General features: G+C 34.9%; 2 protein-coding genes across 3 annotated transcripts in view; both read left to right on the top strand.

Annotated features, from left to right (window-relative positions):
* The first annotated feature begins 4,187 nt into the window (after positions 1–4,187).
* LOC128218139 (integumentary mucin C.1-like) overlaps positions 4,188–27,017 on the top strand; it is a 28,020-nt gene continuing 5,190 nt past the window's right edge. Inside the window, exons 1-4 of one of the 2 annotated variants that reach the window (XM_052925695.1) lie at positions 4,196–4,479; positions 6,647–6,715; positions 7,481–7,813; positions 8,113–9,413. In XM_052925695.1, coding sequence (XP_052781655.1) covers positions 4,419–4,479; positions 6,647–6,715; positions 7,481–7,813; positions 8,113–8,192 — 543 coding nt within the window. In that variant the 5' untranslated portion in view covers positions 4,196–4,418 and the 3' untranslated portion in view covers positions 8,193–9,413. Of the gene's footprint in view, positions 4,480–6,646; positions 6,716–7,480; positions 7,814–8,112; positions 9,414–27,017 lie in introns of those variants that run through there. The other variant, XM_052925696.1, reaches the window with a different exon arrangement.
* Positions 14,177–16,802, top strand: LOC128218140 (uncharacterized). Its single transcript, XM_052925697.1, has 5 exons — positions 14,177–14,258; positions 14,465–14,528; positions 15,323–15,394; positions 15,605–15,928; positions 16,096–16,802. Exons 2-5 carry the CDS (start codon positions 14,471–14,473, stop codon positions 16,173–16,175), a joined length of 534 nt encoding a protein of 177 aa, XP_052781657.1. The 5' UTR covers positions 14,177–14,258; positions 14,465–14,470; the 3' UTR covers positions 16,176–16,802.

Here is a 27,017-nt window from a genome sequence, read left to right as displayed (position 1 = left end):
CTGCAGCTCGTATAATAAATTGCATCCGCCAATGTCGGTGAGACCTCAAGATGTCTTGTTTATTGTAAAACAAATAGAGTAGAAACAAGTAATCTGATAAGATAAGAGTTGACAGGGCCAATGAATGCAAAAAAAGGAAATATCTGTAGGACACTTAAAGGTCCCTGGTCCTGGACTACAGGGAAGGGAGGGGGGACTTGGTTAGCTTTTTTGTACTCGCACTGGGGTTATGCCCATTTGACGAGTGCTCTTTTTAGATTGTTAGTCATTTAAGGCTATTTGATCAAAGTACACAGACAAAATGTTACTCTTGTTAGAGCTACCCTGGTTCTTTAACGTTCAATTATGTATAGCAGTGCCACACGTGACCTTTTGGAACACAGCATAGAATGTGTATTATCACGTAATCGGAACACCTCGGTCAGTTTCCATCGAACAAATAAAGTGTAGTGTTTTAGCTTATAATTTGTATGACTTAGTTCTAATTGATTGCCAGTGACATGTATTAATGCATACATCCGGATTGTTTTCTCGATAGAAACTGGCAAAGGCGTTCAGACTTGACGTGGACAATTATGGTACAAAATAAATGATATGGCAATAGATCCAACCAAAACAAAATGTATGTTTAAAGTACAAAGCACTCGACAGAAACAGTGTTTATCTCCTAACCTTTACATAACGATAACCTTGTTGAGAATGTGATCTTTAAGACAGTCATGGGTGTCAAAATGACACTAATAATTTACAATGGAATAAACAAAAACATCAATGTTGAAAAATGCTAAATATGAAACTTAATCTCTTGAAAAGACTGACACATTCCTTAACAACAGATATGAACAAAATTGTATCATAACCCATATAGCGACAGTAATTTACGATGGAATGTACAAACTAATCATTTTTTTTTTCAAAATTATACATAACCATAATATTATTTTTGCATTAATTACATATTAGGCGTTGCCCCCTCCATCCACTAACGGTACAGGCGTTGTCAATCCTATCCATTCACCAGATGTATACAATTTAATAACCTCATAATGACGCTTCTCTTATGATATGATATATTAAAGGGAGGTAATAACACACAATTTGTATATAATTATATAGCACTTTTATTAATATGTTTCAGGGATAACATAGTAAAAACGTTAGAAATTTTGAAATTTCATATGTTGCTACTTTAAAAATAAAACTTTACAAGCATATCAATTGTTGTATTAATGATGGATGAATAACCTTAAAATGAAACTTTACCAGTAGCCTTTCTTATTAATGATTGATCGGTTACCTTGAAGTAACAAAATAAAATTCCTTCTCTACCACGTATCAATAAAAAGGGATGGATACAGTACGAAAACCGAGATAACAATCATAGAGGCTTGACTGTAAATAAATCCTAAATAACCAATCGCTCTCTAACATTTGAAAACTATACATTTCTTACTCCTTGTGTAAACACTCTATACGATCTTCAACTCAAGGTCGCATCAGTTCAGACTTGTACGAAAAAAACCCAGGATAGACTTAATTGTGAAATGTCCACAAAAAGTCCAGTTTGTTCAAATTCAATGTGATTATTGATACTGTTCCTTATGTACAATGGAACAGAAATTATTTTCGTTACCCGGTATAGATTTTTGGCGGGACCTGATTTTTTTATGTTTATTTGTTGTTTTTGTTTTTCGTTGTTGTTGTTTGTTTTGCTGTATTTTTTTTTTTTTTTTTTGGGGGGGGGGGCGGGGGGGCATGTCCTAAATATATAGAGGATAGTTGTTTTCTTTTTCGGTGTAAGATCTTTATGTATTTCATCGAGTGGTCTTCAAAAGATATATTTTACGAGGTGAAAATTACTGCAATCTTACAGTGAAACAAACATTTTTTTCACCTAAACTGCAGTTAAAAGACATTTATTTACACATTTAGGAAAACATTCGCCTATTTTTATGCGCACGTAAAGTCAGTTCGGAAATAACATCGTTGAAATTTCGTTCCAGCCCTGTGCGTCGTGTGACGTAACAGCCACAGAACTCTCTAAGTGTTCACTTAAACTGTTGGAAGTCTTTAAGTTAATAAACAACAACCGTTCGAATGTCAGTTCTTTATTGTTCCACGTACTTTCTAAGTATAATAATAAGTTCTAAATACAGCATGACATTTAAGGTAATCCCGCATCATAACTGCCGTCCATTAAGGACCCAAGGCCACTTTCCTTGCCTTGCCTAACCCCCCTCTGTTTTTACATCCAAATTCATCTCTCTTATACTAATTGTTGTCTACATATGACAGCTTTACAACCCCAGGAATACACGTTTTTGTAATTAACATGACCATTTTGTACATTTGTACCAGGTCGGCTGTCAACCACCTCCATATTCAAATGACAATCAAATATGCCCTATATTACTAAACATACAGTATGTAGACACATATACATCTAATTATATCTTAAATATAACTTGAATTAACGTATTACGGTATTACTTCACAGTGCTGACGTTTGATTTTGAACAGAGAGCGGGCTAAAAATTCAAAACAGTGAAAAATATCAATTTTATTTCAATGACAAATCTCTATAAACCACCGGAAAGCATAAAATAAATATGCTGAATACTTTTTTAAACACCAGTTTTTTATTAATGTTTAGGTATACTGTTTAATTGTAACGACACGTTTATAAATTATTTGTTTCCGGGTCATACTTGAGTAGTTTGTTGAAGAATATATTATAACATTTTTTGCAGATGTGTTTAAATGATTGATTTTGTTTTGCATCGATATTAAAATATTTGTATGGAGGTCATATTGTAAAAAAGTTGTCAATGAGTTAAACAACTGTATGTGTTATCTCCAAAACATTTTTTTTTACATTCAACGAGACGAAAACAAGGTAATAAAGCGGGGTAGTACAAACAAGGGGGGTCCAATTCAACCACTGTTATTGATAAGCATCTTACACCATGATTCACACCTCTGCAAACACTCCTTATTGAGTGGTACATAGTTAATAACAGTCTTATCAATACATAGGTAAACATTTTATGAATTAAACGACCTTAAAAAGTATTGCTACTCCAATGGCGACTCCAATTGGGAAGCAAAAGACTAAATTATTATTAGTATACAGCATAGAAATTATATACAGTATATTACATATTTACAATTAATAAAACCAATAACTATGGCCAATATCAATAAATTGCTTGATTTTCATTGAAAAAATAAAATAAATGGGGACAGGGTAAACATCTTTTTTGTCTTGGATGACCGTAGAATATGTGTTCTTGCTCTTTCTTTTTGCATAAGGGACCATATTTACATGTGTTTCGGCTAACCACGAACAAGATTGTAGCTATTAACCTGTCTTAGATTTGAAGCATAGACAGCATAGGTACGAATAAACGCCGTACCCGGACAGTACCGAGCCGATACGTAAAAGCAGACCACAGTTCAACATTTTAAAGTAAAAACAAATAAAGGGGTGGCGGAATAAACGGAGTGGTCGGGGATGAATAAATAGCAATTTAGTACTAGTCCCTTTAACTAAGAACCTTTTTATATAAACAAACGGATTAAAGTTCAGAATACGGAAACATTAACTTTTATTAAAAGTTTTCTTTTATAGTTGACTGTTTCATCATTGAATATGTGTTCATGCTCTTTCATTTTGCCTTAGGAACCAAATTCACATGTGTTTTTCATCGTGGCTATTCTCCTTCCCTTATATTTGTACATCGACGCCGCAGGTATGAATAAATGCCGTTCCCAGACAGTACCGGACCGTGACGTAAAAGCAGACCAGAGTTCAACATTTTATTTAAGTAAATAGAATTAAAGATGTGGCGAAAGAATGAGGGGGTGGTCGGGTATGAAAAAAAGCAATTAATTTATAGTCGCCTAAAAGAGTATACTATATTCCCTTACAAATTCCTTCATAGTGGATTTACGTATTGGAGTTGTTTTGTATGAATGCCCTTATCAAAACACAATTCAACAGTTGAAAGGATGATTTATAAGCATATTGCCACATAACTCAATTTTTTGCAAACATCCAATACTGTATGATTACCTGTGCCATGCCATAAATCAATTCTGAAGTGTTATGAAGACCCCAGACCTCTTCCTAGTTCGCAGTATAAAACGAGCCGATCTCGTGCCCTTGTCTGATTGCGGACGACATGCACATTGATGTAATTTAAACATCTGGTAGTTTTACTTTAAAACGTTGAGGGCGCTTTTGAAAGGAAGAAAATTGTTATGAAATAATTTACTTAAACCGTTCATACAGGTTAATTTTGTTTAGATAGTTAAGCAGTTATGATTGCGCTGTGAAACATATTTAGCATTAGACTAATATTGAAATAGTTTTTCAGTGAAGTGAACCTTTTTAAATTAATATCTTACAGATAAAAATGGTGTTTGTGTGTATTCTACTGCTACCAGCTGTATTGCTCTACGGGGCTTCCGCCGAGGGTAAGATGATATATGTATTTTACATATGTGTGTGGGATTTTTATTAATTTTAGTTTGATTTAACATAATACACTGAATTATGACATATGATGTCATATTAATCCCGTTTTGTGTTAACTACTTAATTTCCGCGATAAGTATCTAGCCAATCTTGTTAATATTCGCGACACTTTTTGGTAAGATAAATATTATAAGACTACAAACTGGCTTGGACAGTGCCTAGAACTGCCACCTATTACCCTTTTTAGCTATACAACACTAACAGGTTACCCGGTTATGGTTTGCGAATTCCACTCGATAAGTTACATAATAACTGGTTAACTAGTTAAGATTCGTGTTACCAGTTACTAAGTGAACTTCGCAAATCATATGTAGATAACTAGTTGTGCAAGAATATTTATAGATAACTAGTAACACTTTAAACTAAATGACTTTCGTTTTGGAGGGAGGGGCGCCCTTAAAAGGGTTACGCCCTTATGTATCGCCCTACTATAACATCAAATTCTGGGCCACCCATGTATGTGGGGGATCCGTAGTCTAGTGGCAACCCAGGGGTCGCAGGTTCGATTCCCTGTCGCACCACTAAATAATATACTAATCGTGTTACGGGAGGAACGTTAAATGGGGGGTCCCCTGTGACACTGCTATGCACTGTTGCACGATCAAGAACCAAGGTAGCTCTAACGAACACTCGGCGAATGGGCAAGCCCCGAGTACCCAAGTATACATAAACTTACACACACATACCCATACAAAACATATATGTTGACCAGGCAACAATTTAACATTTATTTAAAGTTACGGTTATCAGAACACTAGCTTTAATGTTTGTGAGTCGGATTTCATCACGGTAGTTTATTAACGTGGTGTGTTTACATTCATGTACATGTATATGACATTAGGCAGATATAACAAAAAAGGAAGAAGGAAAATAAAAAGCTTTTCAACTTCTATTTATTTTATTAGATGGTCCCATCTATTTTTCAAAAGCCGAAACGGGAAATAAATGACACTGGTAAAGAATGTGTCATTTTGTCACTATATAGTTCATAAAGGGTCAATTACTTAAAATGTAGATGTCATTAAAACGTTCATATATACTTAAATAACACTCATGCACTTGAATGATCTAATGACCTTATGTTTTCTAGATATACCTTTTAAATGGAAAATTCAAAAGTCAGTTAATTGATATGGTTTGGTTTTTACTACTTGTTCGAGCTTGATTATGACAAAAGCTTAGAGAATCACTCTCGTGACAGTTTCCTGGGTAGACACCAGTCCCCATTTTCTCGAAACGTCTTAAGTCCCTTATAACAGGATTAAGCTAAGCTCACTATTTTTGTCTTTTAATAATTTGCATAATATTTACTTCTTTAGGAGTTTTTATGCTTTAGAAAGGAAAAATCATTATGATAGTCACAAATAACCATTTTTCATATATCAAAATACAATTAAGAATGTATATTGTCTTATTGAAATAAGCTACTTAAGCCTGTTAAGCTTCAAAGGTTTCGAGAAATTGGGGCCAGTACTTGTGGCCGTTTGGGAGGCCATTAGAAAGTACTCTTGGAGGGGCTGAACCCACAAAATCTGGGTTAAGAGACGTGCACCCATACCACTAGATCACTTTCATCCTGATATATAATCGAACCCACAACCTGTTGTGTAAGAGGCGGACATGTATACCACAAGACTACTCTAATTCTCCTAACGATATATTTCCACAATGGTGACCCTATAGACTGCAATCTCACAGATTTATCGTTTTGACAACGTTTTATTTTTGTCTGTGAAAGAGCCAAATTTTGCGCCAATATCTGGACAAAGGTGATACAAGACTGCTGGCAAAAGATCAGATAGATCATATTTACGCTCGAATTTAATGTTATATGGCTAAAAGCTTTACAAACGCATTAAGATAAATGAACTTTTCGGCAGTTTCCCAAACAATTGAGATCTATTAATTTTGTTGTGCAAAATATCTTATATATGACTCAATGGAAGGCAATGATGCCGAGATCTGAGACAAGTGTCAAAACTGACTATCTGAGAGTGTAGTTTAATGCACATTGTTGTGATCATTAAAGCATACATATTGAAATTTACAAGTACGCTTAGAGAAGTGTTTTGAAAAATTACTTACATGAACATTTCCTTTTTACAGTTGACAGTGCATGTAACCCGGGTGTGTGTGCGAATGGTTTTGTGTGTGAAAACAACTTCTGTAAAATACGTAAGTCATAACGATATTCGCATAAAAGTTTTAAACAATAACAATTAATATGTTTGCATAAAGAATTATAAGCTGTCGTCAAGTTAACAAATTCTTATTGACAATAATTGTGTTTGACTTATAGATGGATAGATTTATTTCGGCAATGAGTGCATAACATAGACAATCAAAGCAACATGTACAGTAAATATAAAAATATTACATACATACAAATATGACTAGTCAATTGCCTCGCACACCAGCACCAAGGATAACTCGAAAAGGGTAACAGAGAACCCTTATTTCCATTGAGGTCCATAATGTCGGTAGCATGACATAGACAGGCAGTTTTACCTTACATAAAAAAGATTACACATGCAATTAATCATATTGCTTTTACTTATTGCGCCCGGCATTGGACCTTGGTGTTCGCTGCGGCCTCTTTATGCTCGATCCATCTTCTGTAAGTCGCGAAAATGAATTATAACATATACACTATTCAGCTGCATAATGCGCTCTCAGTGTTGATTATGAGAGTCCCTTAGAACTTGTGTTCGTCAATGTCGAAGGCAAATTTTCGGGGGAGAATATCACGGTACCGATGCCTTTACATGTGGTGAGAAGGTTTGTAAGCGTTCAGGTAGCTAAGTCGGTAGAGCATTTTAACATAAAAAGGGTGAGGAATCGGGACAGTTACACAACCATCTTTAGAAGATAAATATAATGTAGGTATTTTTGTTTCTACAAATAAAAGTAAGTCATTGCAAACGATCATTTAACTTCCAGCTGCTTCAGGGAATTGTACGGAAAAACAAACAACCCAAGCACCGCCAACAACAACAGCGACGAAAACAACAACAGCAACGTCAACAACAACGACGGCACAAGCAGGTTCTTCACCTGCTGCAGACACTACAACACAACCCGCCGCGCCAACCACTGAAACAACTACTCCTGCTCCTGAAGCGACAACAGCATCACCTAGTGTTGGTCGAAGAAAGAGAGAAGCATCTCCACAGGAGTGTGTGGCCAACGCACTTTGCCTTCCTGACGGAGAGCAGTTGACATGTCACTGTAATCAAGGATATACCGCTGACAGCAATGGTTCTTGCCAACAAGGTAAACCAGAATACATATAATTAATTGATAATATAAGTATATATGTATGTAATATTATATCAACCGATAATTAGTGTATCTAGACATACACACAAGTAATGTACATTTATCTTATTTACGTCAAACAAACGTGTGAACAGTATGTGTAGTGCTAGCTTAGCTGAATGGTATATACTATGTATACTATGTATCCTGGACAGAAGAAATACGTGTATTAATAACATATCTCTCATATTTTAACATTTATATACATCAAATGGCTATCAGTTTAATGAGTTTTTAAATGCGACAAATTTCAGATAACGCCGCAGGTTCTCAGTACAAGGCCAGCACTTGGATCACATTTGGAGCTGCCATTCTACTGATGATGATGAAATAATCGTAACCAATGAATAACGGACAAAAATAGTAGTGCTTTACTTCGTATACAAGACTATAAGTATCTTCCATGGCCGAGAGTGTAAGATAGGTTCATTCCGACCCGAGAGTAGGGTGTTTTGCGGAAACGAGGTTTACCTCGTTTCCGCAAAACACCCTGCGCGAGGGTCGGGATGAACCTATCTTACACGAGCGGCTATGGTAGATGCTTTGTCTCCCACCTCAGTTAAAAAAATGAAGTAAAGATGTATTTTTTTGCCGGAACTCTTTTGTGCTTAGTGAAAATAATTGCATACGAATATGCAATAATTCGTGGTTTTCATGGATATTCGCGCAGTGATTCAGAGTATGTAAATGGTCTGATCGGTCTTTAAATAGTTCTAAGAAAAGTGAAGCATTATTTCTTGAAAGGTGCGTGAAAACTGTTTTCTGGTGACATTTGAAGCGAGAAATAATTAACTCGCGTTCTAAATATTGCCACCAGACAAGGTTTCCATGATGCGCTACAGACGACAGTCTTCAACAAGGGAGGTATTTACAATGTGGTGACCATTAAAAGAAGTTCCATACGGGCATTTTATCTTCGCCCGTGGGCAATATAAGAATTTCTAGCATGGTTAAATTAATGGATCTACTTATCTGAGGTGGGAGAAGTACTTCTCTGGTCGTATGAAAATGTATGAACATTGTTGTCAGAATTTCTGTTGATTTATTGTATGTTGCTATTTTGTATACAATAATTTCTTCTCTGAATGTCTGGAAACGTATGCATATGGCTGTTATACCATACCTGTCGATTTACTGAGCGCTTTTCTTGGTTCATGATATTACATTGGTCTGATGACGCTTTATGCCGAATAACAGACTTGCCGTATAAACTCTGAACCTAGATCATGCTCTCTGCAGGTGATATGTCTGACGCTGTCATGCTGGTTTCGACCTTCATATAGCGGCTACCTTATCAACGAGCGCACGGCCATATATAGTAACATCAAGAATTCCAATTAAATACAAAGGGTGTGTCAGATATGGAATCAAAATTTAAATTTCGTAAAACTACATGTAGATAAACTTTATGTAATTTTACCAGTCCAACTATTTGTTTTAAAATGCAATTCATAATAACCATGATTTAAGGAATCGAATGATCCGCTCGTTGATATGATGACCTTGTTATCTTTATGCAATTGTTATCAACTCGCAATAAAATATAAAACTCTAAGCAGCTGTTACTTCCCTGTTGATGTATACATTATCATGTCCGCAAAATATATTAAGTAAATGAGATGATACTCGAAAAAACATTAAAAACAATAGTATCTCAATTATTTCAATATAAATATTTTGCACTTATGAACAAAACACAGCGGTAATAAAAAAACTCTTAAAAATGAAATATTTTGATATTTTACAGAGATATATTCAATAAAAAAATATGTTTTTTTATATCTTAAATATTCGCGATGGAAACTGAAGAGACGATCTTAAAGATGCACTCTCACAGATATACCATTTTTACAACTTTTTTATTTTTTGTCTTGGAAAAAGCATTTTTTTGCGTACATATCTGCAAACCAATGATATAAGAAAAATCAGATCATAGGTTTTCATATTTTCGTTCGGAAAATAAAAATCTGCGATCTACTTTTTGTCAGCAGTCTTATATAACTGGTTTCCATGGATTTTCGCAAAAATTGGCTCGTTCCAAGACAAAAATAAAAAGTTGACAAAACGTTCAATCGGTGAGAGTGCAGCTATAATGTGTAACTTGATGACGTACTGCACAAAAGAAGTTCGCAAATGCACGTTTACATACAAGTAGTGTCTCACAAGCTCTGTGTTAACACTAACCAAACATAAAAGACTATGGCAGTAACAGAGAAAATAAACAAGACACAAACAACTAGAGTACATCATGTTGGAAATTTCCTTATGTTGAATGAATGTGGCTATAGTTGTTTATTGATGCAATGTTCATGTGTCCCGATATTTGCATAATCTGGTTCGCAGGAACATTGCTGCCATTCAATTTATTTATAGACGCGGTGTTTTATGGCGCTGTGATAAGAGAGTCGTTTGTTTGTATTAAACACACCGTCATCCATCATTCGTTTCACCGTAGAGCTGAGTTTGTTGACACCGAATGGATTTATTTGAAACAGCATTTTTGTTTTTTGTTTGTTTTGCGGTCACCAAGCCGGACAAGTGGATTTCCTCTGGGAACTCCGGTTTCCCCCAAAAGGCAAAACCATACTCTCGTGAAGCATCATGCCAACGAAAGTGACTGACCCTTACCCTGAAATGTAGAAGTAATTGGTTTCACAATTTCTGTAAAATAAATTTAAAAAGTTTAGCTTATAAAAATATCCAAATATCATGTATCAATGCATGTCGGGTATTTTGGAATAGATGTATTGAGACGGGAAGGTGTGATAAAAGAGCTTTTTTTTCGTAAAAAATAAAGTTCCAGGAAAAAGTAGGAACCAAAATTTAACTGTTATACGAATTCAGAATGGAGCAATAATGGATGTACAAAGGAGTGATGACCAGTTATATATAATGAGGTCATTTTCCTCTTGATGTGTTCCTACTTTATATTAAGCCACCGTCTCAAAGCCATTATGTTCCATTTCCTTTGGCATTCTAACACAGTAGTGCATCTCAGATATATGTTACTTCATTGAATTATGAGTTTAGATATTTTTACATGGCTTCCATGGGCTTTATATCCTAGGTTATGGCCAATAAATCAAAATAAATCCATATTTACGATTGTAAGTTAAGAGTACCAGACATTTTGCAAAACAAAGTACTTCTTATTGGGATGAAAACACGTTGTTATCATCACGCAATCCCTGTATTTAAAACATGTACCTGCAAGTATGGATTGCAACATCGACTGCAGCTTGTATAATAAATGCCATCCGCCAATGTCGGTGAGAGCTCAAGATGTCTTTTTTATTGTAAAACAAATAGAGTAGAAATAAGTAATCTGATAAGATTAGAGTTGACAGGGCCAATGAATGCAAAAAAGGAAATATCCGTAGGTCACTGAAAGGCCCCTGGTTCTGGACTACCTGTGAAGGGAGTGTGGGAATTGGTTAGTTTTTTGTACTCGCACTAGGGTTATGACCATTCGGCGAGTGCTCTTTTTTAGATCGTTAGTCATTTTAGGCTATTTGATCAAAGTACACACACAAAATGTTACTCTTGTTAGAGCTACCCTGGTTCTTTACCGTTCATTTATGTATAGCAGTGCCACACGTGACCTTTTGGAACACAGCATAGAATGTGTATAATCACGTAATCGGAACACCTCGGCCATTTTCCATCGAAAATAAAGTGTAGTGTTTTAGCTTATACTTTTTATTACTTAGTTCTAATTGATTGCCAGTGACATGTTTTAATGCATACATCCGGATTGCTTTCTCGATGGAAACTGACAAAGGCGTTCAGACTTGGCGTGGACAATAATGGTGCAAAATAAATGATATGGCAATAGATCCAACCAAAACAAAATGTATGGTTTAAAGTACAAAACACTCGACTGAGACAGTGGTTATCTCCTAACCTTTACACAACGATAACCTTGTTGAGAATGTGAACAAACTGACACTAATAATTTACAATTGAATAAGCAAAAACATCAATGTTGCGAAATGCTAAATGTGAAACTTAATCTCTTGAAAAACTGACATCTTCCTTAACAAAAGTGTATCATAACTCATATATCTGAAAATTAAAATTTAAATTATTTAAAAATTAACTTTAAAATTTGTTTACTTTCAACGGATAACATCGCATTATATTATACCTTGTACATCCTTTTTACAGATAACAATCATTCTATATTTTGTACATTTATGTGTGTATGTGTGTATTTTGTCAGAATTACGTTCATAAAACTTGTTCATGGGGTTAATGTAAACTGTGTTTTGGCCGGTGGCCTTTTATAAAGAATAAAATGGGTTTGAGTATCGACACTAATTAACGATAGAATTAATAAATAAATCAAGTTCGAAAAAATGCTTAATATGAAACTTATTTTTTTTTTAAATAAAACTAACATTCTTAACGACAGATTATACCTGAAGACAATAAATTACAATGGAATAAGATTATTTTTTTATGTTGTTTAACCATTATATTATTTTTCGCATGAATAACATTTTTGAATAACCCTAATTTGACGAATCTATTAAAGGGAGGTAATAAAACTCAATTTAAATATGATTATAAAGCACTTTTATTAATATTTTTTCAGAGATAACATAGTAAAAACGATAGAAATATTGAAACTTAAAAACTTGTTACTTTGAAATTTAAACTTTACAAGTTTATCACTTCTTGTATAAATGACGGGTGAATAACCTTAAATTAAACTTTACCAGTAGCATTTTTGTTAATGATTGATCGATAACCTTAAAGTAATCAAATTAAATCCTTCTATACCACTAAACAATAAAATGGGATGGATACAATTCGAAAACCACAACAAGAGTCACAGAGGCTTGACTGGAGATCCTAAATAACCGATTGCTCTGTTACATTTGAAAACTTTACATTTCTCACTCCTTGTGTAAACACTCTATACGATCTTCAACTCGAAGCGACATCAGTTCGGTCCATGTACGAACATCCCCAAAACAGGGTAGACTTAATAGCGAAAAGTCCGCAAAAAGGTCTGGTTAGTTCCTACACAATGTAATTAATGATACTGTTTCTTTTGAATAATGGAAAGCATATAACACATATGCTGAATACTTGAGTGTTTGTTGCTCAAGACATATATATGTAACATTTTATGTATCATACAAGTATTTATTTAGCTTACCAGGAAACTTAATTCTTTTTGGTTTGTTTAGGTAAACTGTTCCATTGTAACGACACTCTTAGAAACTGTTTGTTTAGGGGTCTTACCTAAATAGTTTGTTGAAGATTATATTATGATATGTCTTGGCAAATGTGTTTAAACGTTCGTTTTTGTGTTGCATTGGTCCACAAGTATTTTTAAGGAGGCCATATTTAAAACAAAGTCAAGTTAAACAACTTGATGGTTACCTTCAAAAAATATTTTTTGACTTTCACCGAGACTAAAACAATGTCATAACGTGGGGTAGTACAAACAAAGGGGTCCAATTCAACTACTCTTATTGATAGGCATCTGACAACATGATTCACACCTCTGCAAACACTCCTTATTGAGTGGTTCATAGTTTATTCCAGTCTCATCAATACATAGGTAAACATTTCATGATAAAAATGCATGACTATAAATATAGTATTGCTAATCAAATTGCGACTCATATCTGGTAGCAAAAAACTATGTTATTATATAGTTTACAGCATCTCGCTAAAACATATATACAGTATATAACATATCTACATTTAATAAAACCAATAAATTAGGTCAATATAGATTAATTGCTTGATTTTCATCGAAAAGAAATTTAATGGGGGCGGGGTTGACATCTTTTGATTCTTTGATGACTATTTTACCGTTGAATATGTGTTAATACCCTTTCTTTTTGCATAAGGGACCATATTTACCTGCGTTTGGGCTAACCACGAACAATATCGAAGCTATTTTCCTTTCTTAAATTTGATTGATATACATAGACAGCATAGGTACGAATAAATGCCGTTCCCGGACAGTACCAGACAATACCGATACGCAAGTGCGGACCGCAGTTCAACATGTTTATTTAAGTCAATAAAATTAAAGGACGGCTGATGGGGATGAAAAAATAGCAACTAATTTATGGTCGCGTAAATTAGTATACTATATTCCCCTACAAATTCCTTAATAGTGGAATTAAGGTAAGGGAGTTGTTTTGTTTGAACGTTCTAACAATAAAACAATTCAACAAAGCTAATTTATTAACATATTGCGACATAATTCACTGTTTTGCAAACATCCAATAGTGTACGACCACCGGCATTATAAATCATTTCTTAAGTGTTTTGAAGACCTCAGACTTCCTTAGTTCGCGGTATAAAACGAGACGGTCCCTTGTTCTTGGCTGATAACAAACCACATGCAATATTGATGTAATCTAGACATCAGGTAGGAAATGTTACTATGTAACGTTGAGGACGTTTTGTAAAGTATAATGAACTAATTAACTAAAACTCTTGATTCAGGTTTATTTAATTTAGAAAAAACGTAAAGCAAGTATGTTTGAAATATGAAACATTCAAAAATTAACTTAAACTGTATGTGTGTGTGTATTAAAACATTATTTCAGTAAAGTGAATTTTATTATTTTTCAGAATAAAATGGATTTACTGTGTATTCTACTACCGACAATAGTGTTCTTCGGGGCTTCAGCCCAAGGTAACTTGCTTCTGTTTTATTTATCAACGTAAATATGACGTCGTGAGCGCTAGTGAATCTTGTTGGGTAAAAATGACATTTTTGAAATGTAATGGGTCACATATATGTTTCACATTGTGTTAAATGTGATTTGTAGTCCTATCACTTACTAAGGTTTTTGTTTTCTCGTTAACGACCTTAACAGAACTTCGTCACAAAATATATTAATTACAAAATGAAATAAAATTAGCAATTGATCCCCTATTGTCCTCCATTTTGCAGACATTTTTTTAGATTATGTAGCCATTAACTTGCAAAGGAAAACGAAAATATAAACTTTGAATAAAGTTTTCTTGTTCATATGCAATGTTAATACAATACATACTACATATCATCCTGTGTAATGTATAGAAGGTAAACTGGGTTTGTCCGATACTTCTGAGCAAACCTGGTGCCATGATTACAATCAGTTTGAAGTCCTTGTCTAGACTCAAAAAAAGTAAGGAATAAATTTCTGCAAATTTCATCAACAAAACTAAATTAGGAAGAAAGTAACAATAACATTATACTTTTGCAGTTTTGTCATTTGAGTCTGAACTCTGACTTGGGACTGTTTGCAATAATTGCCCTAGAAAATATCATGGGATAAAAAGATTCAGCGATTTAAAAATAATAATTAAGACGATTTATAGCTTACAACTATTCACGCGAATAATCTGATGACATACGAGTATCTTAATATATAATAATATAATATATACATTTTTAATTGACAGAATGATTTTTAGAAGTTACACATAATTTTACTTTTTCAGTTCAAAGTCCATGTAACACAACGATTACATGTACGGGTGTATTAGTGTGTGAAAGTGATATCTGTAAAATACGTAAGTCATTCTTCATGTTTAGCTTTGTCAAACAAACTGTCGTCAAAAACACAAATTTCACAATGATTTTAATTCATTTAAAAGTATATGCTTATTGGAAATAGTTGTTGTATCCATGCTTCAACCAGAGTTACAAAAAACATTATTAGAAGGTAATTTTGTATTTACAAATATATTTTTTTATTTGCTAGTGATCACTTTACTTTTCAGCTGCGTCAGAGACTTGCACGGTACAACACACAACTGTGTTACCTCAAACAACAACGGCATCAGCAGGTTCTACATCAACTCAAGGTACAACTTCTCCTACTGCAGAAACTACAAAACAAACCACCGAGACAACAGTAACAACTATTCCTTCTACTGTTTCTATTCCTGCAACGACAGCACCAACTGGTGGTAGTGGACGGAGAAAGAGACAAACATCTACAGATGAGTGTGTGGCCAACGCTCATTGTCTTATGGTCGGAGGCCAGTTGAAGTGCTCCTGTATACAAGGACACACCGCTGATGGTGACGGGTTTTGCCAACAAGGTACAACATTATAAAAACTATATGTGTAGTGCAAGCTTAGCTGAATGGTATATAATATACATACTATGTATGCCGAATATATACAATAATATGTGTATTAATAACATAGTTATAAAAATCAAATGCCTATCATTTTAATGTGTTTTTTTAAATGCGACATGTTTCAGATAACGCAGCAGGTTCCCAATACAAGGCCAGCACGCGGATCGCATTTGGAGCTGCCATCCTATTGATGATGATGAAATAATCACGATCAATGAATAACTGAAAAACATTATGTTGCTTTACTTTGTATATAAGACGTACGCTGAATGCATATAAACGTATGCAAATGGTTGTCTGTGGCAATATCTGTGGATTAATATATGCTGTTCCTTTGTAAACAAGAAATACTCTGAATGTCTGGAAACGTATGCATATGGCTGTTATACACATTCCTGTAGATTTATTGCGCGCTGTTCTTGGTTCATGATAATACATCAGTCTGATGACGCTATATGCCGAATAACAGACTTGCCGTGTACCCACTGAACCTAGAGCATGCTCTCTGCAGGTGATATGTCTGACGCCGTCTTGCTGGTTTCGACCTTCACATAGCGGCAACCTTATCAACGAGCGCACGGCCTTATATAGTAACATCACGAATTCGCATTGAATACAAAGGGTGTGTCAGATATGGAATTCAAATTTTAATTTCGTAAAACTACATGTACTACTACATAAACTTTACGTAATTTTACCAGCCCAATTATTTGTCTTAAAATGCAATTCATGATAACCATGATTAAAGGTATCGAATGATCCGCTCGTTGATATGATGACCATGTTATCTTTATGCAATTGTTATCAGAACGCAATAAAAATATAAAACGGCTGTTTCTTCCCTGTTGATGTATACTGTTTTCACGTCCGCCAAGCATATTACGTAAATAACGTAGCGAATACAAGGGGTGGGGGGGGGGCGTCCCACCCCAAAATCCTCCAAGTTTACTTTTTATGTTAATATTGAAGATAAAAGTATGAAAATACACTCGAATTCCACCATTTCGGACTAGAAACTGTAAAAAATGGTTACCCCCAGACAACCGTGCCAACATTTAAAACTAAAACTTCGGTACTGAATGGGGGAGAATGTCAAAAGGTTGTGCACATAAGTTACGCCACATCTAACGTCGATTCCTAAAACTAGCCCTGAATAAGATGATAAATAAAATGACGTAAAGGACTTAAAGTAGTATTTCAAATACAATTCAATGCTTAGATATTACACTTTTAAACAAAACATTACGGTAATCAGATAAAAAAAATAATCGTAAAAATAGAGGATGCACTCTTACTCCCAGTAATTCATACTTTAAACATTTTTTTTTATTTACCAAACAGGATTAATAAACTTTGAAAACAATTGCTCTTATGAATAAAACCGAGTTTTATTTGAAAGAAATGTGCAGTAGACGATAGAAGATCACAGTAAATCTTTTAGCATTCACCAATCATTTAATATGTTTTTGCTTTTCAGCTATTAAATACACGGTTTTAATCTTGTTATCAGTAATTAATATTTTCTATAAATGCTTTATTTAGTTAGTAGTTAAAGGTTTATCACTCAAAATTTATGTTTGTTATACATGTTTATGTAATGATTTTGAATAAGAGTGTCACCTTAAATAGTGAGATATTTGGCAGAGATATCCTCAATGAAAATGCATTGATATTCGAGATTAAACGGATAAAGACGTGTACGTATACTGCTGATACTCGCAAAATCATTTTTTTTCGACCTATTATACATGTTTGTTTGTATCATGTACACAGAACTTGATGACGTAATGCACAAAAGAAATTCCATCGTGGAGCTGAGTTTGTATTACACACAGCCTCACCCATCATTCGCTTCATCGTGGAGCTGAGTTTGTATTACACACAGCCTCACCCATCATTCGCTTCATCGTGGAGCTGAGTTTGTATTACACACAGCCTCACCCATCATTCGCTTCATCGTGGAGCTGAGTTTGTATTAAACACCGCCTCATCCATCATTCGCTTCATCGTGGAGCTGAGTTTGTATTAAACACCGCCTCATCCATCATTCGCTTCATCGTGGAGCTGAGTTTGTATTACACACAGCCTCACCCATCATTCGCTTCATCGTGGAGCTGAGTTTGTATTACACACAGCCTCACCCATCATTCGCTTCATCGTGGAGCTGAGTTTGTATTACACACAGCCTCACCCATCATCTGCTTCATCGTGGAGCTGAGTTTGTAATAAACATCGCCTCATCCATCATTCGCTTCATCGTGGAGCTGAGTTTGTATTAAACACAGCCTCATCCATCATTCGCTTCATCGTGGAGCTGAGTTTGTATTACACACAGCCTCATCCATCATTCGCTTCATCGTGGAGCTGAGTTTGTATTACACACAGCCTCATCCATCATTCGCTTCATCGTGGAGCTGAGTTTGTATTAAACATCGCCTCACCCATCATTCGCTTCATCGTGGAGCTGAGTTTGTATTAAACATCGCCTCATCCATCATTCACTTCATCGTGGAGCTGAGTTTGTATGAAACACCGCCTCATCCATCATTCGCTCCATCGTGGAGCTTTGTTTGTATTAAACATCGCCTCATCCATCATTCACTTCATCGTGGAGCTGAGTTTGTATTAAACATCGCCTCATCCATCATTCGCTTCATCGTGGAGCAGCTGAGTTTGTATTACACACCGCCTCATCCATCATTCGCTTCATCGTGGAGCTGAGTTTGTATTAAACACAGCCTCATCCATCATTCGCTCCATCGTGGAGCTTTGTTTGTATTAAACACCGCCTCATCCATCATTCGCTACATCGTGGGGCTGTGTTTGTTTTAAACAAAGCCTCATCCATCATTCGCTTCATCGTGGAGTTGAGTTTGTATTACACACTGCTTCATCCATCATTCGCTTCATCGTGGGGTTGAGTTTGTATTAAACACCGCCTCATCCATCATTCGCTTCATCATGGAGTTGCGTTTGTATTAAACACCGCTTCATCCATCATTCGATTCATCATGAAGTTGCGTTTGTATTACACACTGCCTCATCCATCATTTACTTCATCGTGGGGCTGAGTTTGTATTAAACACCTCCTCATCCATCATTCGCTTCATCGTGGAGCTGAGTTTGTATTAAACACCGCCTCATCCATCATTCGCTTCATCGTGGAGCTGAGTTTGTATTAAACACCGCTTCATCCATCATTCGATTCATCATGAAGTTGCGTTTGTATTACACACTGCCTCATCCATCATTTACTTCATCGTGGGGCTGAGTTTGTATTAAACACCGCCTCATCCATCATTCGCTTCATCGTGGAGCCGAGTTTGTTGACACCGAATGGATTTTTTTTGAAACAGCATTTTCTTGTTTATTTACGGTTTTTTTCAGCGCGTATGAATACACTGTTCTAGGATGCGGTTACTTAATTTGCGTAGTTATTACACTATTTATATGAAAAAATAATGCATTGGGCTATATCCTTTCTGCGACGTTGGTTACGTTATAAACCTAGATATTATAACCACAGGCAACCTATTTGCATTTGTCAGTTTGTTTTGCGGTCACCAAGCCGGACAAGTGGATTTCCTCTGGGGCTCCGGTTTCCCCAACAAAACAATACCATACTCTCACGAAGCATCATGCAAACGAAAGTGACTGACCCTTACCCTATATTGTAGTACAGTTGTAGTAACTTATTTTACAGTCGATGTTAAATAAAAAAAAGTTCAAGCTTATCACTATATCACAATCTCATTTGATAATGAATGTCGGGGACTTTGAAACAAAGCATTGTAACGGGAAGATGTGATAAACATAAAAAGAGCTTTTATTTTCATAAAAAATGATGTTCCCAGAAATAATATAACCATAATTTAACTGTTTTACGAAATTCAGAATGAAACAATCATGGATGCACAAACGAGTGATGACCAGTTATATATAATGAGGTCATTTTCCTCTTGACGTGTTCAATCTTTATATAATACCACTGTCACAAAGCCATTATGTTCCATTTCATTTGGCTTTCTAACGCTGTAGTGCATCTCATATAAACATTACATTCATTGAATTATGAGTTTAGACAGACAGCTAGACCTCACCTTCCAAGGGTTTCATTGAAAAACTCATGTAGCTTTCATTGCTTCCATGGGCATTTTTACTAGGTTATCACACAATTAACCTCAACTTCTTTAGGTGAGTAACAGGCGTCCTTAGTCCACCAATGCTTTGAATAGATATAAGTCTTAATAACATGCCTGTTCTTTAGAATATAGTATGTTGTCACAAATTTCTGTGAAATATTTTAAGTTCGTCGGAGTGATAGCAGTTAATCTTCTTTATCATGTATAACGAAGTGTATATTAAGTGTGTTTTAACATTATTCATATCAATCAAAACGACAGATAAAAGTGTTAATTGTCGTTAACTGAATATAGACTTGATGGATGCTAACCGATGTCTCTTACACCTCTTACAAAAGTTCTTATACATCATAAGACGAATTTGATGCAAGACATAATTTGAATGAAGGAAAACATGTGTTTAAACGTTCTTATAAAATATCGAAAAAGCAGGGGTGACATAAAATGATATACCCCGTTTAAACGTCTTAATCCAAGAGAGCGCCATGTTGTCGGAAACATGTTGAAGATTAAATAAAAAAAAACATGTATCACCCACTCCCCGAAAAACACTTGAAGTCAATTCGTGTCAGTGGTCTTCGATACAATGTTAAGATATGCGGAAAATGTTGCACACACGTAAAGTCGGTATCAGATGCGTAATTGCATTGTTTAAATAAATGTCTGCCCATCAATGCGGTACGCGCTATACTTGCATCCTGTGTTTCTAACTGTTCCTGAGCGATCAGGGATACCTTCTTTTTTTTGACACTTCTTATGTATCCCTGTATCCCTGTATTGAGTCGCTATTATAAAAAATCGTCAAAAGACGCGTTGACGGCCATGTAGGTGAACTACCTGTGTTTCATGACATTTAAACTTACGACAGGACAGGTATGCCCTTAAATAAGTAGCGATTTTGAACCACACTGCTTTCCCTTGACAAAGGAAAATAACTTTTGCATCACACTTTGTTTTCGTTATAGCTGTCTGCCTAGCATTTCTTTATAAAAAAATATTTTGTCAATGATGATATCACAAGAGTACGATGGTGATGACGCGACAGAATGATGATCAAAACACGACAGTACGATGATGAAAACGCGACAGATGATGAACACTCGACAATACGAAAATGATAACACGATAATACGATGATGAAAACACGACAGTACAACGATGATAACGCGACAGTACGGTGATGATAACGCGACAGTTATGTGATGATAACGCGACAGTACGATGATGAAAATGCGACAGTACGGTGATGATAACGCGACAGTACGAAAATGATAACGCAATAATACGATGATTAAATCGCAACAGAACGATTATTGATAAGACAGTATGGTGGTGAAAACAAGGGAGTATACCGCATAAGCATCATGGCTTATAAGCGCGTTTTCATTTTCGTCCTGTCGGTTATCATCAAAATACTGTTCCGTTTTCGTAACCGCAGTGTCCTGATTATGCGTTGCCTTCATCGTATTGTCGAGTATCGCGTTTCATATCAACCCATTGACAGCCGATGACCCTAACCAAATTCCGTACTTAGCAGATAAGGGACACTATGCAAAATTGATGTAATGTAATCTAAACATCAGGTAGGGAGTGTTACTTTGTAGCGTTGAAGGCATTTTTGAAAATGAGAAAATTGTTATGAGCACAGTTTAGTTATAATATTAATTCAATATAATTTTGTTAAGACATTTTAAGCAACTTCATTTATTAAATGGGCAACATTCTTATCATTGACTTTGATTGTACAATTTTTCTGCACTTAGATCATAAATATTTCAATAACTAGTACGTTTTAACATTATCTTTCAGATTAAAATGGACTTACTGGATATTCTACTGCCCATAGCATTGCTCTACGGGGCTTCCGCCAAAGGTTACAGTACATATTTCTTTTTCTGTATATTTATATATATATGACGTTATCATTATGTGGAGGTAACAGTGGCATTTTGACTATGTATCGGGCCTAACAGCCATAGTTAATTAAAAAAAAATTATTTTTTTTTTCATAAATCTCTTACTCAATTTTACATATTGGTTTAAATTCGTATTGTAATAATTTGTCTTGGTTATTTTTTTCTTTCTATAAGTGATTATTTCTTAATGACTTATTTTCGCAGAAGACTTCACAAATTATGTAAAGTGAACTATCAAGTCAAATCAACAGTAGTACCCTTCATGTTTTCTATTTCGCTAAGACATTAAAATATGTATACATAAACTTGCAACAGAAAAAAACAATGAACAGCAAATACAGTCGAACCCCGTAGGCTCGAGCTCGCTTGGCTCGAATTCCTCACTGGCTCGAACTGGATGTAAAGGACCGATCTTTTTATACTGATGGTTAGCATTTCCGCTTTGGTCGAATTTTCCAAGGCTCGAGGTAATTTTGCCGGTCCCTGGAAGTTCGAGCCAACGGGGTTTGACTGTATGGACTTTAAACAGGGTTGACCAATTCATATTCTATATGTACATATACATAACATCCTATGTAATGCTTAGAAGTTCAAGTTTGCTTTGTCTGGTACTTCTGAGCAAACCAGACACAGTAATGGGGTAACAATGATTTAGCGTTGTAAAAATATTTAAAGTTAATATGACAATGTATTGAGTATTAGGTGGAAATGATATGGCTTTTAGACTGTTTTAGGAAATATAATATCATGTATAAAAACAAGTCTAAACGGGTAGAATCTGCATAAGAGTTTCTTTATATACATTGTAAATTGCCAGAATATTTATTTGACTAACACAGAAAATTACTTTTTTTTAGTTCAAAGTCAATGTAACAGAACAATTACATGTGCTGCTGAATTTGTGTGTGAAAGCAACATCTGTAAAATGTAAGTGATTCGTCATGTTCTGCTCCATGATTTAGCGCATGGAAAGTTTTTAACTGTCGTCATAATACACAAATTTCCCTTTTTTATCTAGATCTAGAATCATATGTTTATAGGAAATAATTGTCAATGATTTGTTCATGTTTCAATCAGAATTAATACCTAAACCAAAACATGAATAGAGGGTTATTTTGTATCTACATGTACCATTTATTAGTTTGTAATTGATCACTTTACTTTCCAGATGCGTCAGAGACTAATGCACTGTACCAGAAACAACCGTCTCACCGCAAACAACCACGGCACCAGCAGGTTCTTCAACAACACCAGCGAGTTCTTCAACAACTTCAACAACACCAGCAGGTTCTTCAACAACATCAGCAAGTTCTTCAACAACACCAGCAGGTTCTTTACCTGCTGCAGAAACTACAACACAAACCACCGCGCCAACCATTGTAACAAGCACCCCTTCTACTTCTGCTACAATTACACCAACCCCAGATGGTGGTCGCAGGCTGAGACAAGCAATTACTCAAGAGTGTGTGGCCAACGCTCTTTGTGTTTCTGACGAAGGGCAGTTCCTGTAAACACGGACACACCGCTGACAGTGACGGGTTTTGCCAACAAGGTAGAACAACATTGATTACATATTTCTATTAGCGATAAGTAGTGTGTCTTGGGAAATATGAGGGTATGGTTTAGACCACCAGTAGACCTGTGTTCTTGTGAACTCGTGTTTCAATGACCGTTCCAATTGTTTTTATGCAGTTAGTGTTTATACGATTGTGTCTCTTGTTCAATGTCAACTGGACTTTCTCTTGTGCTTCTAAACAGGTTGTCCCTGTAGTCTTTGATAATATTTACCTTTTGCTTTTTTTCTTTATTTAGGATTGTTGGGATAAGAGTGAGGTGTGTGCACTTAAACTGGTTTAAACCCCCGGTAAATTTTCATTTTACTGACCGGTCCAAGGCGGGTACCTGTAGTTTTTCGCATAAATATGCATTGTATTATTCATACGATATACATACTATTTACGTACAAGGTCTAGGGTATAGAAAACGCGTGTATTGTGTGTCAGTATGTGTAGTGCGAGCTAAGCTATATTGTCACTATAATGAAATGGAATTAACATTTGTCTTCACTGTCAATAATGTTTGGCAGATAAATTGAATTAAAAAGATATCATTTACTGAGATAAACCTTTCAAAAAACAACAAAGATATCAAGCCGTTTTGGGGAATCAAGGTCGACGGATTAACAGACTAAGTCGTTAACCACTAGTCCACCTGAGACACACACATTTAAGCTTTAAAATTAGTGCTATATTAACTTACACTACAGTATATTGATTGCACTCAACGATACATACTGTAGGTACTTCGGATGGCATTGTTATAAATTTAAGTTAACTGAAGTAAAAACAACTTGACAACAAATTCCAAAAAGGTATTCAAATAAATTATTATGTATTAATTTACAAAGGCTCTAGCATAATTCAGAGAACTAGACGATAATAAAGGCCCAAATGGAAAGTTTCAAAGCGGTAACGTTTTGAATTTAAACTTTTGTTTAATGCACATCATGCACACACATATCTTGATGGCACACAATGACATTATTAAAAGCAATTAAGAACATATAATGTGCACTTGTAAACAGTTTAAAACAACTTAAATTTCTGGTATATGATATATTCTGAAAACAGTAAACTTACGCGTATAACTGCAGCCATTTTTTGTCTAGTTTCGATCAGCTGTCTGTGTAAAATACGGCGCCGATTTTTTTTTATCGAATGTTCGGGCCCCGATGTCATTTTTTTCAAAAGACTTTTTCGTTTCGTATACTATAATATACTCGATAATCAGGTTGTTTATTTGCTCAAATGCTTATATAAAATTTAAATTGTGACAAAACAACTTATTTGTACAGTTAAATCAATAAAGATGTGCCCCCAAAAACATTACTTGCCGGCCTGCTTTGGGGGGGGGGGGCACGGGCCCTATGTGCCCCCCGGTAGAGCCGCCACTGCCTCTTCCTAGTTCACAGTATAAAACGAGCCGATCTCGTGCCCTTGTCTGATTACGGACGACATGCAAATTGATGTAATTTAAACATCTGCAGCCAATTGTATAAACAATGGTAAATATTTACCTCGGTAAGTTAAACCACAGGTAAATTCCGTGGTAATATTACCATGGCGGTAATTACGTTGTATAAAAGAAATTACCAAGGCGGTAAATTTACCAGGGTAAATTTTACCAAAATGTCCCATAATGCAATTGAGTGACGTCATTTTCCCCGCACAGCTGTCAGATTGGAGGTATCTTTTTTATAAAAAAAAATGAGCGTCCACATTCCATTTTTATAAAAAAAAATAATCTAAAAGGCAGGTTTAATGACAAAATTCATTAAATCAGTCCAACAAGTTACATCGTAAATATTCAACAAAACAGTAAAAAGTATTTATACGCTACTCCCGTGGCTGATCAATAAAACACATGCAACACTTCAAGGGGTAGGTTTATTCTGAATTCAGGGATGTTACTCTTTACTTCATACAAAACGGTTTACGAATACCGCAGAAAAATGCGAACATTATTGCAAGTCATAATGACACAATATATCTGAATAAATTTAAAATAGAAATTAACTTACAATAAATGATACTTACATAAAATACAAAAAAAAAATATCTTTGAATGTCATCGCCCGTTTTTCTCACGCTGACACCTAAGGAATTTATAGTCAGTTTCATCTTGTCATAGAATTTATGCACTTAGTTTCATAGAATTGATTCTCATTAAAGTGATCAATAATTCATATCTCTAATCTAATATGTACCATGTATTTCTTAATTAAAGCTGGGGGTCCATTGTTATATTTTAAACTGAATTATTGCTGAAATTAAGAATATATGTCAGCAAACACCACTGATTCTTTTAGTGTCAATACAGACACATACTATAAGTGTACTAAGTCTTGATCTTTTCTATATCTCCTATGTGAAATGTCATTTCTTGAAGAATTCCATTTATTAAATGCTGCGTCCAACAACTTTGCAAATTCATAAGATTATTAAACTACATGCGACATTTGTATATCAGTTATGTTTATTATTAATGACCAAATGATCTTGAATCTTTTTCTTTGATCTTGTTTGTAGCATATATATATATATATATATATGTTTGTATAATTATGATCCTACCCATAGGCTTGCAGTAGCCTCAACTTGGCACTAAAAGTGTATATAAACTTAATGAAATTATTTCTAGTGTCTGCTTATTTATGTCATCATTGTTTCTGTTTAAAATAGAATGAAACATGATCTCTTCAGTTATTGTCAGCACTATTTAATAATATTTTTTAACTATTTAAAAACTAAGCTGTCCCATTGTGGATGTCAACTTTAAGTGTTAGAAGTACTTACTCATATAGTCACCATATTTCCATTTTACAGGAGCATAAAGTCAATATACAAGGAGTGTAACATTTATTTTCTATTTTCATTAAACTATAAATGGTCTTAAATTAAAATCAAAGTCAATTCTTATGTAGATACCAATAACCAGAATCAGCAATGTTAAACAGCATATTATACACTAGCGGCTCCATGAAGTTCATTTTGTGATGTTTTCTTGACGGCACATTTGTCATATAACCTTGGTCCTCCACTGATAGCAATCTAAAGAAAACAAAATTATTTTGTACGCATTAAAATAATAATTTTATGCTGTCTGTGAAAATCAGCTTCATATCTTAAATGGGGGGGGGGGGGGGGTGACGCCGTTCCCTAGAGACCAATGTTTCTATAAATTTGAAAGGTAAGTTAACAAAAGCGTCGGTAAGAGATGATTGCTTTCACAATAAACAAACCAGTTATTAATATTTTGCTTTCACTAAAATGACAGTATTCTGATAATTTACAGAAGAAAAAAACCATCTAATTATTACCTCACTGCTCTTGGTGTCTTTAATCATGTGTCTTTTATATGTTCTAACATCACACTGGCTCTGCTGGCTTTCGCTGATGAAAAGCCTAAAATAATTATTTTTATTCATTA

The sequence above is a fragment of the Mya arenaria genome, chromosome 14 (assembly GCF_026914265.1).
Source record: "Mya arenaria isolate MELC-2E11 chromosome 14, ASM2691426v1".
NCBI classification, from domain to species: Eukaryota; Metazoa; Mollusca; class Bivalvia; order Myida; family Myidae; genus Mya; species Mya arenaria.
This window is presented reverse-complemented; position numbering and strand designations above follow the sequence as displayed.

Bases quoted from the DNA above. Each gene is read 5' to 3' on its own strand.
- LOC128218140 (XM_052925697.1), top strand. From the start codon at position 14,471: ATGGATTTACTGTGTATTCTACTACCGACAATAGTGTTCTTCGGGGCT. The intron at 15,395-15,604 runs GTAAGTCATTCT...TTTACTTTTCAG, and splicing joins AAGTGATATCTGTAAAATAC to CTGCGTCAGAGACTTGCACG. The intron at 15,929-16,095 runs GTACAACATTAT...GACATGTTTCAG, and splicing joins TGACGGGTTTTGCCAACAAG to ATAACGCAGCAGGTTCCCAA.